The sequence below is a fragment of the Agelaius phoeniceus genome, chromosome 2 (assembly GCF_051311805.1).
Source record: "Agelaius phoeniceus isolate bAgePho1 chromosome 2, bAgePho1.hap1, whole genome shotgun sequence".
Classification (NCBI taxonomy): domain Eukaryota; kingdom Metazoa; phylum Chordata; class Aves; order Passeriformes; family Icteridae; genus Agelaius; species Agelaius phoeniceus.
In genome coordinates this window covers 97,015,844-97,031,760 of record NC_135266.1, presented here as the reverse complement: position 1 = coordinate 97,031,760, position 15,917 = coordinate 97,015,844, and the positions used below count along the sequence as shown (strand labels likewise).

Genomic DNA, 15,917 nt, shown 5'->3' with positions numbered 1-15,917 from the left:
GCTCAGTACAACCTGAGTACAACAATATATCCTTCAAAGACTGAAAGCATGCTTCTTGTTAATTAAATATGCATGCGTGCATATTTGCAATGACAATGTATGTGCTGATTGATTTTTTCTGTGCCTTCACTTCTCATTCCATTTCTATTCAGCTGTTAATTAAATGTGTTTGCCTCACTAACCAGGAGTCTCCTATGATGGAGCAACTGCACCAGTCGACAGAGCTGGTGTCAAAACTATAAATGTCATCTATCCAGACCTTTGATAAAGTCCTGAACAACGTTCTTACTTCTGTATTGGAGAGGTATGGATTTGTTGAGTGAACTTTCAGATGAATAAAGAATTGGATGGATGGATGGATGGATGGATGGATGGATGGATGGATGGATGGATGGATGTTCAAAGAGTTGCAGTAAATGATTCAATATACAAGTGGAAACCAGTATTAAGAGGTCTCCCTCCGGTGTCTGTGCTGTGACTGATACTATTTAATATATTTATTGATGATGTAGACAAGGGGATTGAGAGCACCTTCAGCTGACTTGCAGGTGACACCAAGCTGAGTAGCACAGTTGACATATCTGAGGGATGGGATGCCATCCAGAGACTGACAGGCTGGAGAAGTAAGTTCATGTAAATATACAGAAGTTCAGCAAGGCAAAGTGTCAGTACAGACTGGGTGATGAAGGTATTAAAAGCAGCCAGACAGAGAGAAGGAGTTGGGGTTGGATGGAGTTGGATGAAAAATTGGACATGAACTGCCATGATGCGCTTGAAGACCTAAAAGAAAACTGCACCAAGTGTGGGCAGCAGGTTGTGGAAGGTGATTTTCCCCTTCTAATCTGCTGTAGTAGACCACACCTTGAGTATTGCATCCAACTCTGGCATCCTTGTTAAAGGAAAGAAGAGAATTTGTTGGAGTGAGCCCAGAGGAGGGCCATGAAAATTATCAGAAAATGGAACGCCTCTCTTATGAGAAAAAATTGAGAGAGCTGGTGGTTTTACAGCCTGGAAAAGACCTTCTTATGGCCTTTCCATATATGTAAATGCAGCCTATAGGAAAGATGGAGAAAGACGTTTTACCATGGGTTTGTAGTGATAGGACAAGAAGCAATGGTTTTAGACTGAGAGAATAAAGATTTAGATTGTCTGAAAAGAAGAGCTTTTTTAGAGTAAGGATGGTGACACATTGGAATAGGCTGTCTAGAGAGGTTGTAGACTCCCCATTCGTGGAAATTTTCAAGGTCAGGTTAGAGGGGGCTTTGAGCAACCAGATCTAAAGTCAGGTATCTCTGCCCAAGGCAGATGCTTGGAACTAGAAATTCTTTAAAGGTTCCTTCCAACCCAAAGCATTCTATGATTCTGTGATTGCAGATATGAGTGACATAATCTCTGGTTGTATTGTTAGAGGCATGAGAATAGTATAGAGAAAATTTAATTTAAAATCTGTTAACTTTGAATTTAGAGTAATGTGATTTTGATCCTTAATATATGTTTTATTTTGTGTGTGCAGCATTGAATAACATATTTTTAATTCATTCTAAATAATAATAAAGTATAGAATAGAAATGGAAAATCTTTTTAGCCTTTAGGCATGACCACATTACTTATATAATGTATAGAATTTTAAAAAAGGCCAAATAATTTTACAGACAACTGTGTGTTATTATTTCAAGTGTGATGTAGTAATTGATGCTACTGTTTTCAGAGATCTGTGTTTTTTCAAAAACAGGCAAATAGATATAAATCAATGTGGACCAAGTACAAGTTTCATCAATTTCAGGGGTACGCTCCAGGCAATCTTGGTATACTGGCACATTTTCTCAGTATGAGACGTAGCTGAAAACCTTTCTGGTATGATTCAGATGGCAAATGCCACCTCTGAGCTGATACGCAGACCCTGGGGAAATGACTTTTTCCCATGGAAAATAGTCTCAGTTTGTGGCCACTCGCACTGGCCAACAGCAGGGTGCCAACCTAAAAAGTTGCGAACTCGGCTGGATTTCTCCAAAACTAAAGCTGACAGCAAGTAGGACTAAGCATTCCCTTAGAGCCCCAAATGTCACCTCTGAGCTGATAGCCTCACCCTGGGGAAATGACTTCTTTTTCCCATGGAAAATGGCCTCCGTTTGTGGCCACTTGTACTGGCCGACAGCTGGGTGCCTATCTAAAAATTTCCAACCTTCACTGAATTTCTCCAAAACTTAAGATGCCAGCAATTGGGACCCTCCCTTCCCTGACAGTACCAAATCCACCTCTGAGCTGATACCCAGACCCTGAGGAAATAATTTCTTTTTCCCATGGAAAATGGCTTCCATTTGCCACCACTCACACTGGCCAACAGCAGGGTACCAACCTAAAAAGTTGCAAACTTTGCTGGTGTCATGGTTTGACACTGGCACAATGCCAGTGCCCCCATGAGAATACCCTCTCTCTGGTTTCTGCTGTGAGATGTGACCAGGAATAAGCAAAGCAGGCTCTCACTTAGGAGAAAAAAAATTTATTATCTAAACTACAAGGGAAAGGGGAAAAAAAAAAAAAAAGAAACACACAAGGAAAATGAAAACTTCACAAATACATCTCCTCCTCCTCCCCACCAAATTCCCAATACAATACATCCCCCAGATCATCAACTCTCAGTCCGGCACCACCCTTCAGAATACTCAATCTTCAGTTCATCAAGAGGAGAAGGAGTCCTTCTTGTGCCAATGGTGACCTCTTCCTTTCATGTCCAGCGCTCTCACCACTGAACACGGACCAGAGCTGCTTCTAGGGTCGACTTTTAAAGATGCTTTGTCCCACTCCAAAAAGGCAGAGTCTCAACTTTGGGACATCTGTCCCCCCCATATTTTTTTCACCCCCTGGGCCCAAGGGGTACCCACACCAAACCTTCTTGGTCCTGAGGCATTGCCTCCCCCTAAAATACTGTCCCTGGATCACAAGGAAACATGGCTCTGTCCATGGCTACACAAAAAGAGTCTAGCATAAGCTACTCCATCATCTCTTCCACCTGAGTTCTCTATATTTCTCGTGGCCCATTTCCTCTTATCTCATCTATATCTCTCTTCTCATTCAACTCCAGGAGGATTAGCATTTGTAAGGTTTCCATCATCCAAGAAAAGGGTTAAAAATTTGAGGCTCTGTCTGTCCAGAACTCCCACGGCTGCCCTGCCGGGCACCTTCTCGCAGCCCCCCCTTCTCCTTCTCGGCCAGCCACTATTAAATTTCAAGGTGGCACAAGCACAGGCACAGGCTCTCTCTCTCTCTGTCTCTCCTGGGGGGGTGGGGAGTGGCTGCCCGATGCCTCTCAGTGCTCCTCCACCCTTCCATCCTGCAGGGGCCTTCACCTCCCTTCTGTCCAGGGCCCGGCCTACCTCACCCGGCCGCATGGCTGCCCCTGCCCCGCCCAGCCCACAGCCAGGCAGGGGAGCTCTGAACCTTTCACTGACCAGAACCCCAGAGAGCCTCCAGGGGAGAGCCCTGCTTTTAACCCCGTGTTCTCAGAGGCATATCCAATGTCCCAATGGCCACATTAGGTGCCAACATTAAAATCTGAGCACCAATTGGCCTGACCACGGCATCCCAGAAAACATAGTTCCTGTCAAACTACCACAGCTGGATTTCTCCAAAACTAAAGCTGACAGCAACTAGGCCCAAGCATTCCCTTACAGCCCCAAACACCAACTCTGATCTGATAGCCAGACCCTGATGAAATTACTTCTTTTTCCCATGGAAAATGGCTTCCATTTGTGGCCACTCGCACTGACTGACACTGGGGTGCCAACCTAAAAATTTGCCAACTTAAAAGTTAACTGGCTGTGGTTTTGATTTCCTTCTTAAATATATTACCGAGGTAATAAAAATTTGCCAACTTAAAAGTTAACTGGCTGTGGTTTTGATTTCCTTCTTAAATATATTACCGAGGTGCTACCAGCTTCTCTAATTGGCTTAGCAGCATGTCTGTTCTTAGTACCAAGCAGGGATTCACTTTGCCAGGCATGGAGGAAGCTTCTAGGAGCTTTTCACAAAAATTCACTTCTGTGGCTGGCTTCTTCCCTCCCCACCAAAAACCAAGCTGTGCAAAACCAACACCTTAACTAATACATAGTATGCATCCAATAATTTCTTTTAAATGATACTTTACATTTTTTACCAAATGCACTGAAATGGATCAATAATATTGATCAAAATAGTTCCAGTTAAATAGAAATATTGGGTCATGCAATTCTGATTTACATAAGTATTTTTTGTACAATACACAGAAGCTTTTTTCACCTCTAAAGAAATGGTTTGGATCAGAAGATCCAGTATTGCCATCCTGAGATTTTTGTTTTGAAGGCCATAAGCTGTTCTCAGTGTTTTGGGTATATTCTTTGTTGTGCCTTGCACATATATTTTGGATAGAAAGCCAGTATAGATGGTGTCCTTGCTGCAGTAGCCATGCTAAATAAGGCAGAGTGTCTGGCTGAGGTACTGGGGCTGTAGACTATCCACCACTTGCCCAGGCAGGTGAGCATCTCTAAAGGAATATAATATTGGCTATGCTCTCGGAGATTTACAGAGAGAAAGATCCTCATAGCTCCAATGATTTGGGTCCTGGAGCTCTGAGGAACATGTTGTAAAGAAGAAGGCTGCCGTCTTTTCCAACAATCTTCCATGCATTCAAGAGAATAATTGAATTTCTTGTCTGAGAAAGAAAGAAATAATAGTAGTAATTAGTTCTTTTTCTCTGTGCATCACTGATTGAGTTTGGGTATGTTATATATATATATATTTTTTTTTTCTTTAAATATTACATCGTAAGGTGTTCCAAATTCCCAAATTCTGCTTCACTTTATTTTGTAGACTGGTTCATCTTCTCTCTGCTGTATTATTGCAGACCATATCTGAATGGATTTTTCTCTTTTTCATTTTGAACATTATAACATTTAAACTGTACGAACAGAACACTTTATTTATCATTATTTTACCAGTTTGAAAGGAAATACAGAATTTTGAAGACAAGTGGCACAACTCCACTTGTGGTTTTCTATGGAAGAGAAGAATTACAATGTCCTACATTCACAACATTGTTTACAGTAATATTGCAGCTGGTTTCCAACAATTTAGGTCAGGTTCTGGAAGCAGGCACCTATGATAGAATAGAAGTCTAAAGAACTTCTATTCTAAAACCTAAACTAAAAACGCAGCAGTTTGGCTGCGTTTCTTGAAAAATAGCTAATATGTATCAGCACTGTGCTGAATCCTGTTGTACAGACACTTCCTTTGACATCTGAACTCATTGCTGGACCTCTGTATCTCAGAATCTGCTACAGTAAACTGTGTTTCCTTATAGCTTTGGTTCTAATCTATAAAATTTGGTTCTAATCTATAAAAGCAAGAAAAGGTTGCCATATCACTACAAGATAAAGAATATATTTAGAAAGCAGTTAATGGACTGCTTTTTTTATACAAGTAGGAATTATACAGATTTAGTTGTTTGATGGGGTTTTTTTGCTTCTCAATAGAATTTTAGAAGTGATAGGGTAAGAAAGTGTGGATTTTTAAAGGTTTGCCTTAAAAGAAGAATTACAGGGGAAAATGTTGAAAATAATTAATCCAGAACTCTCTGCCTTTCCTACAGAGTTTCAGAACTGAAAACCAAGAGGAGAGAGTCCAGACAAGATGATTGAATAGAATGAATTCAAAATAGCATTCTTTTCTCTCTGAATTACAGCTCTAAACCTCAGGATATTAATAGGAAATACATACAATCTCTAACATTTAAAAATGGCTGATGAAGTTTTATATCCAGTGAAGTGTAAGGCTTCACATTTTAATCTGATTTGCATTTTGGTGAAAGCCTGGAATCTTTTGCAATTTGCCAGATAACAAGTGATTTAGAACAGTAAGTATGCAAGTAATCTTTTGGACCCTTCATCTTCCTTCTTATCACAATTAATACATTTATTATACTCTTATTTTTATTCCATTGGGGATTTGATCATGAAAATGTCTAGTCATTCTTTTCTGGTTTTGAACCACTCAAAGGCATTAATCAAAACTATTCAGAAATTCTTGATCTGCAACAGTGACAAGCACTAGACTTGGTAAGAGTCAGTGCAAGAGTCAGCATGACAGCTGATGTCAGTGGACACCCCTATGACAGCACATGGCGGGCTGTTTCTGGCAGGACTGATGTTTGAGGGGCTCGAATTCTGTGAAATAGAACATTCTAGGGATGGGAAAAATGGAAACAGATTCTGAACTTTCCACCCAAAACCATGAACAAGTAATAAGGCAGGAAATTTTCTGCGGAAATTTCTTTAGCCCCAGTGTTGTGGATGATGATTACTCTTTCTACCTCCTTTGGCCAGCTACCAACACAGACACGTTACTCCGCTTATGGACAGAAAACTAGAATGAGTGATTTTTGAACAAAACACCTATCAGGACCTTAGAATGTTTTTTGCTTCAAAAGGTTTCAAGGGAGATAGTGAAACAATTCCATTTTTGAGAGTGTGTTGAGAAGACAAGGTTGAAAGTTAAAACCCATGGTTTCTGTTTCTATATATGTTACTGATTTTGCTTATTATCTTAGTCATATAATGTTGGAATGTTCGGAGACACAAGACAAATGATGGACTTTGGACCTGGTTAACATAAGAGATTTGGTAATAAGATGCCTTGGCAAAAGCAAATGGAACTTTGAAAATTAGACCTAGATTGCAAGAAGATTAAATCAAACCAGTTTAACAGAAAAAGAAAATCCCATTAAACTCTGCAAGCAAGAGATATTGTTATATGCATAATTTTGTGTATGTGATTTTAACCTAATAATTGTAGTACACATTACTAGTCTCCCTGAAATAGTATATAAGCGTTTGTATCCCCCAATAAAATCAGATTCTGATCACAGAGTCAGTCTCCCGATCTCTCTACATCGTCAACAATTAGAGCCTCTGTGTGAGGAAATGAACCGGTCTGACTGGCAGCAGTCGGCGAGCCCCTGGAATTGATCATGATGGTGAGAGAACTGCGTTTGGGCCCACAATCCCTGTCTGCAGCTGACAGGTGAGCCAGGGGAACTAAAGGAATGGGAAAGGAAATGCCCAAAGAGAGACGCGTCTATGAAACCATTCTTGCTGGCAAGCATGACTCCCCCATCCTAAAGGAGGACCTTAAGTCACTTTTACTTCCGTCCCGGAGAATACTTTTTAGGATGTTGAAAAAGCGAGAGTGGCCGGATGCTGCCAGCCCCCTACCCCGCTCTGTCTCTCCTCACTCTGACTCTCCCTGCACGCTTGAAACTAGCACGTCTGATACTGAAGAGTGGCCGCAGCCATCAACCCTGCCCAGACAAAGGAGGGGGAGGCATCCTTTCTCACAATCATTAGCAGTTTATATCACTGACTGCAGCTCTAGCAGGGAGGGGGAGCCCTTCGATCCAGGGCCAAGAGATTATGAGACTGATCCATTCCTCCCTGACCCTCGTGAAAAATGGATGCAACTAAAGAAAAATGCTCATAAGGAAGGGGACCCCCAAACTTGCGAGAAATCTTGGCATTTGAAAAAGGACTGCTTTGAAAAGGGGGAGGCCAGATCCAAAACTCCCGGTATTCCCCCTCACTGCTGTAATCAATGTTGGTCCAAGTATGATTTTGAAGGGCGTCCGATATTGGGAAACCGGAGCAGAAGCAGAAGCAGTCTCCTAAAACAGCCTTCGCCGGACCACAGGCCGCCCTGGCTGGACTATCACTGACCAGCCACCCCAGGACAGGAATGGACCTGGCAACCTCCAACACAGTAACATTGCTTGATTCATCTGTTCATTTGATTCCCACAGGAGTTTTCGGACCACCTAGACAGCGTATGCATACTTTGTTTGTTTGTTCTCCCAGGTGCTATAGATTCCAATTCCCTTCGGGAAATAAAGATCATGGCTTGGACTCCCCAGCCACCCCGTGTAGCCCTGGCAGGGAGCCATACAGCCCAACACATATTTTCCCTGGCAGCACCCCTATCTTCATCCCCAATAATTGAACGGAGGGACGAGAATTTTTGGTTCCACAGGGGTCCCACAGATTTTATGGACACAAGGTATTACGTCTGAGCATCCAACATGCCAATGCAATGTGACTCTGAAAGGCAGAGACACTCCTAACAAGACTGATACAGGACTCGATGTGACTGTTATCTCAAGGAGCCAATAGCCCAATGAGTGGCCATTAATGACTCAGGGATTCTCCGGCATGGGTGGAAGGAGTGAAAACCTGCAAAGCCCACACTTGGTGTAAATAAGAGGGCCTGATGGGCAGATCACCACAGTTAAACTTTTTGTAATGTCTGTCCCCCTGGTTTTGTGAGGGAGGGATGTGTTAACACAGTGGGGAATTTTTATGCATTCAGATTTTGTACAGGAGTCATTTGGGACACTCAACACGCCCTCAATGGTCCCTGGCTGAAGTGCCCCAGGCACTTTCAAGCATGGAAAGGAGCAGCCCAGCTATCAAAAGCCACAGTTCATACAGATCTAACACCCTGAAGGACACCTAGCCCTGGGCAAATGTCCAGTTACTTGTCTTTTTTTTAAACAATGTATTTTGTTGTGAATTTTTTGGTACAGCTATTTAGTACTATATAACTAAATATCTTTTTGTTTTAGCCTTCAATGCTTATATCCCATTACTCTTATTAAGCCAAACTTAAATCTATCCTACAAGCAATCTTTGAAGTTGCTGCAGGGGATGCAGCCCTGCCTTCCTGGCACCAGCCAGTGTTGAGATTCACCCTCTAACTTTTGATTTGTGATTTTTAATAGGATTTTTACTAGAAAAATTCAAGGGTGTTGGTGTAGAAGTGGTGTCTTTTTACATATTAGTAACATAGCAAAACTACATCATTCACTGAGAGGAATTAAATAAGTCATAAATTCAAGATTCTTTAGTTCACATTCAAGAAAAACATTGAACTTTATCTGTACTGATTTTTTGAGACTTAATTCCACTGTCAGCTTTGTTAAGTGCTTGCTTTTTACTCCATAGTTCTAACAAAGTAATTTTATTGTAAAGATTTCAGTACAGTTGTTTACTTGCATGTTGTTTACTCTGATGTTTAACTGTTTTTTGACAAATTTTCAGTAACCTTTTTGATATAATAGAGTTTAAATAAGTTAATTCTTGTTAAGATTAATTTTTGTTTAGTCTCAGTAAGGTTAACTTTAAATTCTTCAGTAAGGTTAACTTTAAATTCTTTTAGAGATACTTTATTAAGATAAGTTTTAGTGAAGTTGATTTTAAGTTTTGTTGAAGTATCCCCATTTGAGTTTTAATTCCTTTGCTATACAAGTGAATGACATAAAGTCTGAATGAATTTTTGTCAAAATTTGCTCATTTAAATTACAAGATAATGCTATTTTGCTACAGAAATAAGAAGTTTTTGCTATTTTATTTTTTATAAGTAGTACTGAAGAATGAGTCTCCATATTATGACTGTAATTAGTTATGAGTTATTTAATGCTTTCTTTTACTTTTTTGCTTTAATGTCATATATGTCTGAGAAAATATAACCTCAATTTCTTAAGACAATTTCTAGTGATATATTAAATAACACTGATTATGCTGTTAATTTTATGATGTGACTTCACTAACTTTTTATAACAAGCATTACTTTATTCATTTGCTATTTGTCTATGGTACCATTGACTAACAAACGATAAATGAGAAAGCCAGCTACTTTACAAACCTTCACTTATTGTTGTATAACTATTTATAAGACATACATTATTTTTCTAAATACTATTACTAAGAGGTTTCTAAAATATATTAAAAAGACTCTTCCAGTTAAAAGCCTGGACCTTGGCCAAGTCTTGGCCTTAACTAATAGAGAAAATTTTCTGCACCAAAATAATTTTCAAATAATTTTGACTTACCGAATTTAGACCTATAACAGCTAAACCTCCTTTTAAGATGAAGTTGGAACTCTTACCTGGGAATGATTTTCCAAGCCCTCACATTAAAAAATAAAGCTTGCCAGTTACTACAGACTCTAAGTAATAGTACAATATTAAAGAAATTGATAAGGCATTGTTGTAAATGTCCATTTTATTTTTCATGTACTACTAATTGTATCTATTATCTGATTTATTTTTATTTAGTGTAAGTTTGTTGTTATGTTACATATTGTTTTGCTTTGATAGTACCTTCATGTTCATAATGAGAAACACAATTGGTGGAACCCCAAGAATTCTAATTTATAATAACTCCGTGAAATTAGATTTTTGTGCTAATTTTAAATACATGAAAAAAGAATCAGTCTAAAAATGTTTCTCCCTATCACCCTGTGTATAAGAATCAAAACTTTTGGTACAATTACACTTCTGGCACCCTTTACGCATCTGCTATCAGAAATGTTTTTAGTTTATAAAGATCAAGACTGAGCCTTTTAGTGGCTGGAGTTTTAACTAAGATCCTTTTTAGGATAGGTATGTATTTGTTAATTTTGATAATAATTGTATTAATCACACAATACCTTTCAATGTGTGCAGAGATTAATTATTAAGGCCATTAAAAGAGTATTTTTGGTCAAAAGGAAAGAGGGAGATGTTGGAATGTTGGGGGACACAAGACAAATGATGGACTTTGGACCTGGTTAACATAAGAGATTTGGTAACAGGATGCCTTGGCAAAAGCAAATGGAACTTTGAAAATTAGACCTAGATTGCAAGAAGATTAAATCAAACCAGTTTAACAGAAAAAGAAAATCCCATTAAACTCTGTAAGCAAGAGATGTTGTTACATGCATAATTTTGTGTATGTGATTTTAACCTAATAATTGTAGTACACATTACTAGTCTCCCTGAAATAGTATATAAGCGTTTGTATCCCCCAATAAAATCGGATTCTGATCACAGAGTCAGTCTCCCCGTCTCTTTCCATCCCCAACAACGTAATATTTTTGTTTTCTTTTTTCTTTTTTCCTTCTTTTTTTTAATGCTTCCTTAAGATTAAAGCATAACACAGAAAAGTACTGTAAGGTTAAAATACTTTTGAGATGACTCGCCCTGAAATACTTGTAGCTACTGCTAAGGCCCATTGGCCAATTCCTGCTTCATTTCTGAGAAACTATAAAATTCCCATCTGTATTTTAGTTCTAACAATCTGTTGTTATGGTGGAGATGCAAATTAATAACAACAATTTTTGAATCTGTAGGGATGCATTTACTATTTTGTAGCTGCCTTTTCAGTCTGTGAGACATTAATGAAAAAAAGGAGAAGTATTGACACTGTTTTCAACCTGTGGACCATACACTACTGTCCACGTGCTCAGATTCAAAGCCAAACAATCCTCTCTGGCTGCATTGGGAGGAATTATCTGGATTCAAAATACTAGTAGTATTTGACTAGTATTTGATTTCCACCAGCACAGTCCATCAGGCAGCTTCTATCATCTGCATTTCAATATTTAATCCTCCTCTCTGTTTACTGTGCGAAGCTCTTTCAGATTTATGGTGTGCCCACTATCTCACCATCTGTGATGTTTGCACCAGGTCTTCCACAGAAAGGAGCTGTAGAAAAGGCAAGCTAGGGCAGTGATTTCTGTTGCTCACTTGCAATACCCACAAATCAAAACTTCAGCCTAATTTAAGGCTGAAAACCAAAATGCCTTCAAGGGATTCAAAAAATCATCATTCAATGCTCTGGTTCAGTATTCAGGACTAGAGCACCTCCCACAGGCTGAGAGAAATAGGGCTGTTTAGCCTGGTGAAGAGAAGGTTGCATGGAGACCTCACAACATCTTCCAGTATCTGAAGGGAAGTAGGAGCGGGACTCTCCATTAGGAACTATGGAGACAGGACAATAGGCAATGGCTTCAAAGTGAAAGAGGGCAGGTTGAAATTAGATACTAGGAAGAAATTCTTCCCTGTGAGAGTGGGGAGGCACTGGCACAGCTTGCCCAGGGAAGTTATGGACACCCCAACCTGGTGTTCAAGGCCAAGTTGGATGGGGCTCTGAGCAAGCTGGGCAAGTAAAAGGTGTGCCTGCCTGTTGTGGTTCGTTTTGGGTTTGTTCTGTTCCCCTTTTTCTTTTGCCATGTTAAAGAGTCCTGCCTTGTTTCAGTTAAGTGTCAATCCCCAAACCCCTCCCCAGTTCCTATAGTTACAACATGTATCCTTTAGTTCTCCACCCCTGATTGCCTGTCTGTCACTCGGCACCCCTGCCTCCTTTTCCAGAAACTTCTGGCCAGGGTGTCGGGTGATTTGCTCAGGAATCGGGGCCCCTCCCTTAATTCTGTATGATTTGTTTTATCATCATGTCAATCCTTAATGTATCCTTCCCCTCTCTCTCCTGATTTGTTACCCCCCTCCCCTCCCACCTTCTTTATAAACCGAGGTTTTCCTCACCTCGGGGCTCTCAGCTCTCTTTGGGGCTCCCAACTCTCTGCCTCGGGACTCATTGGGGATGTTCGGTCCCTCTGGGGCCTAATAAACCCGATAATACTAAGAGACTGAGAGACGCCTCTTCCTTTCCTGTGGGTTGGAGTTCAGCGGCCAATGTCCACAAGGCAGATTATTGCCTTAGGCGTAGTACCCGGCTTCGAGTTGGGGAAGCACCCCATTGGCTGGAGACGGGCTGGTCAACTAGCCTGGGCGTACTCTACCGGCCACGCCGCTCCACCTGCCCATGTCAGAGGGTTGGTACTAGATGGCCTTTATGGTCTTTTTCAACCCCGGCCATTCTATGATTCTGTGATTCTGTTATGGTAGCGTTCAGGATGGAGCGTGTTCTGCATGTTGGCCATTTCCAATACGCCATTGGTTCCAGGTGCCATACACTAGCTTGCTACCTGAAAATTCTGTCAGAATGAAGAACATATCTATATATATATTATACACATAATAAATGAAGAAATGGGCTTGCACATTTGTCCACTAAGTTGTTGATGAGATTGTTGTGAAGTTTCTTTTGGTTTTCTTGTTTGCTCACGAGGCCAACTGTCCTTGTGTCTGCTGCCTCAAAGGCAGCTTGTGCCTCCTCCTCCCTCCTCCTTCTTTTAATTTCTTTCTGTCAACAAGATCTATGGGAATTTAATTATTCGCTTCATGCCTAGAAACAGTAAGGAATTGATAGCTTGTTCCCTGAAGTACATTAGGAAGAGAAGGAAAAATTAATCATGTGGAGTGGAAAAGTTGCTATCTATTTTCTTCCAAGAACTACCCCAAAAGATGCAGGGGGTGATGAAGCCTGACTAGATGAGTTTCCCTTCTAATGGAAGGAAACTACCATGCAAATAAGGACTCTGTTCTGAGGTCTCAGAAGAATAGGGAAGCATATGTTTTTGTAAAGTGGAATGTCTGTTAGGCACTTCCCTCTTCAAAGCAGTGTGTTCCATGCCAAGCACACAACAAAGAAACAAAAGACGAGTGTGACTCTGCATTCAAATCATGCAATGTTCCCAGAAGTTAATTTCTCTTTTCTATAGGACTGACTTGTATGAAGATACACAGTAAAGTGAAGCAAATGTCTACTTTTCATTTACGTTTACCCTTTGTCTAATAATAACCTCAACTATAAAAATAATGGTTGCTTTCCTCACTCAGACATCTACACTCCTGTGGTTTTAATCCACTGAAGTTACCCATCATTGACAACAAGTTTGCTATTAGGTCTCTGATCACACAGATGCTTCTCATGCCAGTAACAAACCGATTGCAGTATCAGCTTGTAGACAGCACCCTACCCATGCAAAGTCTTCCCTCTTCAACCATTCTACACTTGTTTCATTTGTGAAAAGATTAATACATAAAGCAAGAAGTTGCTGTGCTATTGAAATGTGCCCTGTCAATACCTTTTCCTTCTCTCCAAGGAGCTATAAATATGTGGGAAAGGCAAAGTTATTCCAAAACGGGAAAGAATTTCCCCTATATTCTAATAAGAGGCCACTCTTTGCATAGTCACAACTGTTCTGCAGGAGATTTTCCTTTCTTTATGCATCTCTGCCTTACTGTCCAAACATTTGACTGAGGAATACCTTTTCTTCTTGGTTTTGGTTGGAGGTTGCTGTTACATTGCTCTGCAGTGGTTCCAGACTCCACTCTGGGCCGTTGGAGTCCCTGGGTTATAGACAGGGACCTGCACCTATCACCTTCCAGCCCGGGCTGCAGGTATCTCATTAATCAGGAGTTGGGCTGTGTGAAGATCAGACCAAATGAGCTGTCTAGACCCAGGAGTTTTGAACTCCCTATAAAAGTAAACTCTGAACAATAAAACAGGCTGTATGTCACAAGGACCTCTGGAGTGTGTATCCACCCTCCAAGTGACACCCCTTACCATAACACTGCTCTGCTCTCACTGCATGTGTGTGTGAGCACACACATCTCATTGATGACACACAAACTTCTGTCTACATGTTCCATAGCTGGGACATTTGATTTTTCCTTAGACAGGCAGTGTTTGCATGATCTAGCCAGAAAAAGCCCACTTCCGAAGACACTGAAAAACACTCAAGTTCGAATTTCCTGAGAGAACTGGAAGAGGTGTGGGAATCGGAAAGACAGAAATCTTCACAGACTCAAGAGGGTTTAATTTACAGCCTTAAAAGAAGCCTAGATTGATGTGAAAGCAAGATACACAGACACTGAACAGAGAAATCATCAACTTATGTTTCTATAGTTGTAAGACTCTGCCTTAAGTAAGAAACTGTATTAGATAAGATAATGAAGGGGTTTATAGTATAGTAAAGTAGTCATGTGATTGTAATAGAATAAGCTGAGAGTTTAGCTATTATAATAGACACATATGTGTACATGTAATCAGGCCTTATTGGGCAAAAGTATCCACATTGCAGTAGAAAGAAGTAAAGGTGACAGCTTAGAAAAGCAAAACACTCTCTGGCGACTGTCCATTGGATTAGAAAGTTCTATGGCTACAAGTGTATTCTCAACTGATTGTGAACGAGCTCTTTCTCAACTTCTGCAATGAGATACACTGCGCACAACATCCTGGTCCTCTGCCGCTTCATTCTGTGATCTGCACAGAACTGAAGCTCAGTGAAGGCATTCAGCTTTGCCACTTTTCAGCGTCTGTGCTGCACGAATGCACTGTGACATCCCTCTGGATCTTCTGTCCTTGCAAGGCTGCAATGTGTGCACCGGTACTTCAAGTTAAGAAGGAGTGGGCAGAGAGCACTGCAATCTGACAGTGGTTTGCAGGTTGTATAGGAAAGAGAACTGCCCCTTGAATGTGGTTCAAATACAAATTTCCACCAGTTTCAGGGGTACACTCCAGCCAAGCTCATTGTTCTGGCACATTTTCTCTCTCTGAAATGCTTTCCAGTATGATTCAGATGACGAGACGCAGAATATGGGGCTACATAGTGCTGAGAAGGTAAGTGCCTGGCCTGAGTGTCTTGTGGCAGAAGCAGTGCACTAGAGCCCTTCACTGCTGCCACAATGATCTGTGTGAGAAATAGATGCCTATTCCCCTCCGGGAGAGTAAAAGCAGGACTGGTTACAAGAGTCCAGGAATGAAGCCACATGGCACCGGGCTGGTGGCTGCAGCATACCGGCTGTAAAAGGAGCGTGGCTGTTACTGGCCTACCAACCAAAGTGGCACACAGTGGCAGTTGTAAATAATAAAGTTCAGCAAGAGCTACTTGTGCTGCTACCTATGCCTCTTCCAACTCCTCTGTGGAAAAAACTGTGCCTACCTTTCGGTTCTGAAATCCAGAGAACACAATGGTAGATGCAGGGAAGGACAGAGTGCACTGGTGAGTTTGATGTGGCTTACATGGGGCAGGCGGAAGGTGCAGCCCAAGGCTCGCTTTTATTTCTAGAGCCTTTTTCTATGCAAACAGCTGCTGGAGGTTTGCAACAAAGACGTGAGAGTGAAAAAGTGATGGCAGGTCTATGTGGGAAAGAAGATACAGAGCATTGTGCG

The 15,917-nt window shown here is 40.9% G+C and overlaps 1 protein-coding gene across 5 annotated transcripts in view; it reads right to left on the bottom strand.

The window, feature by feature from the left end:
• Positions 1-15,917, bottom strand: part of DCBLD2 (discoidin, CUB and LCCL domain containing 2) — a 419,219-nt gene that overhangs the window by 27,714 nt on the left and 375,588 nt on the right. Inside the window, exon 15 of one of the 5 annotated variants that reach the window (XM_077174334.1) lies at positions 3,867-4,687. The exons of 3 other annotated variants lie outside the window; for them this stretch is intronic. In XM_077174334.1, coding sequence (XP_077030449.1) covers positions 4,353-4,687 — 335 coding nt within the window. In that variant the 3' untranslated portion in view covers positions 3,867-4,352. Of the gene's footprint in view, positions 1-3,866; positions 4,688-15,917 lie in introns of those variants that run through there. One more of the 5 variants, XR_013181027.1, reaches the window with a different exon arrangement.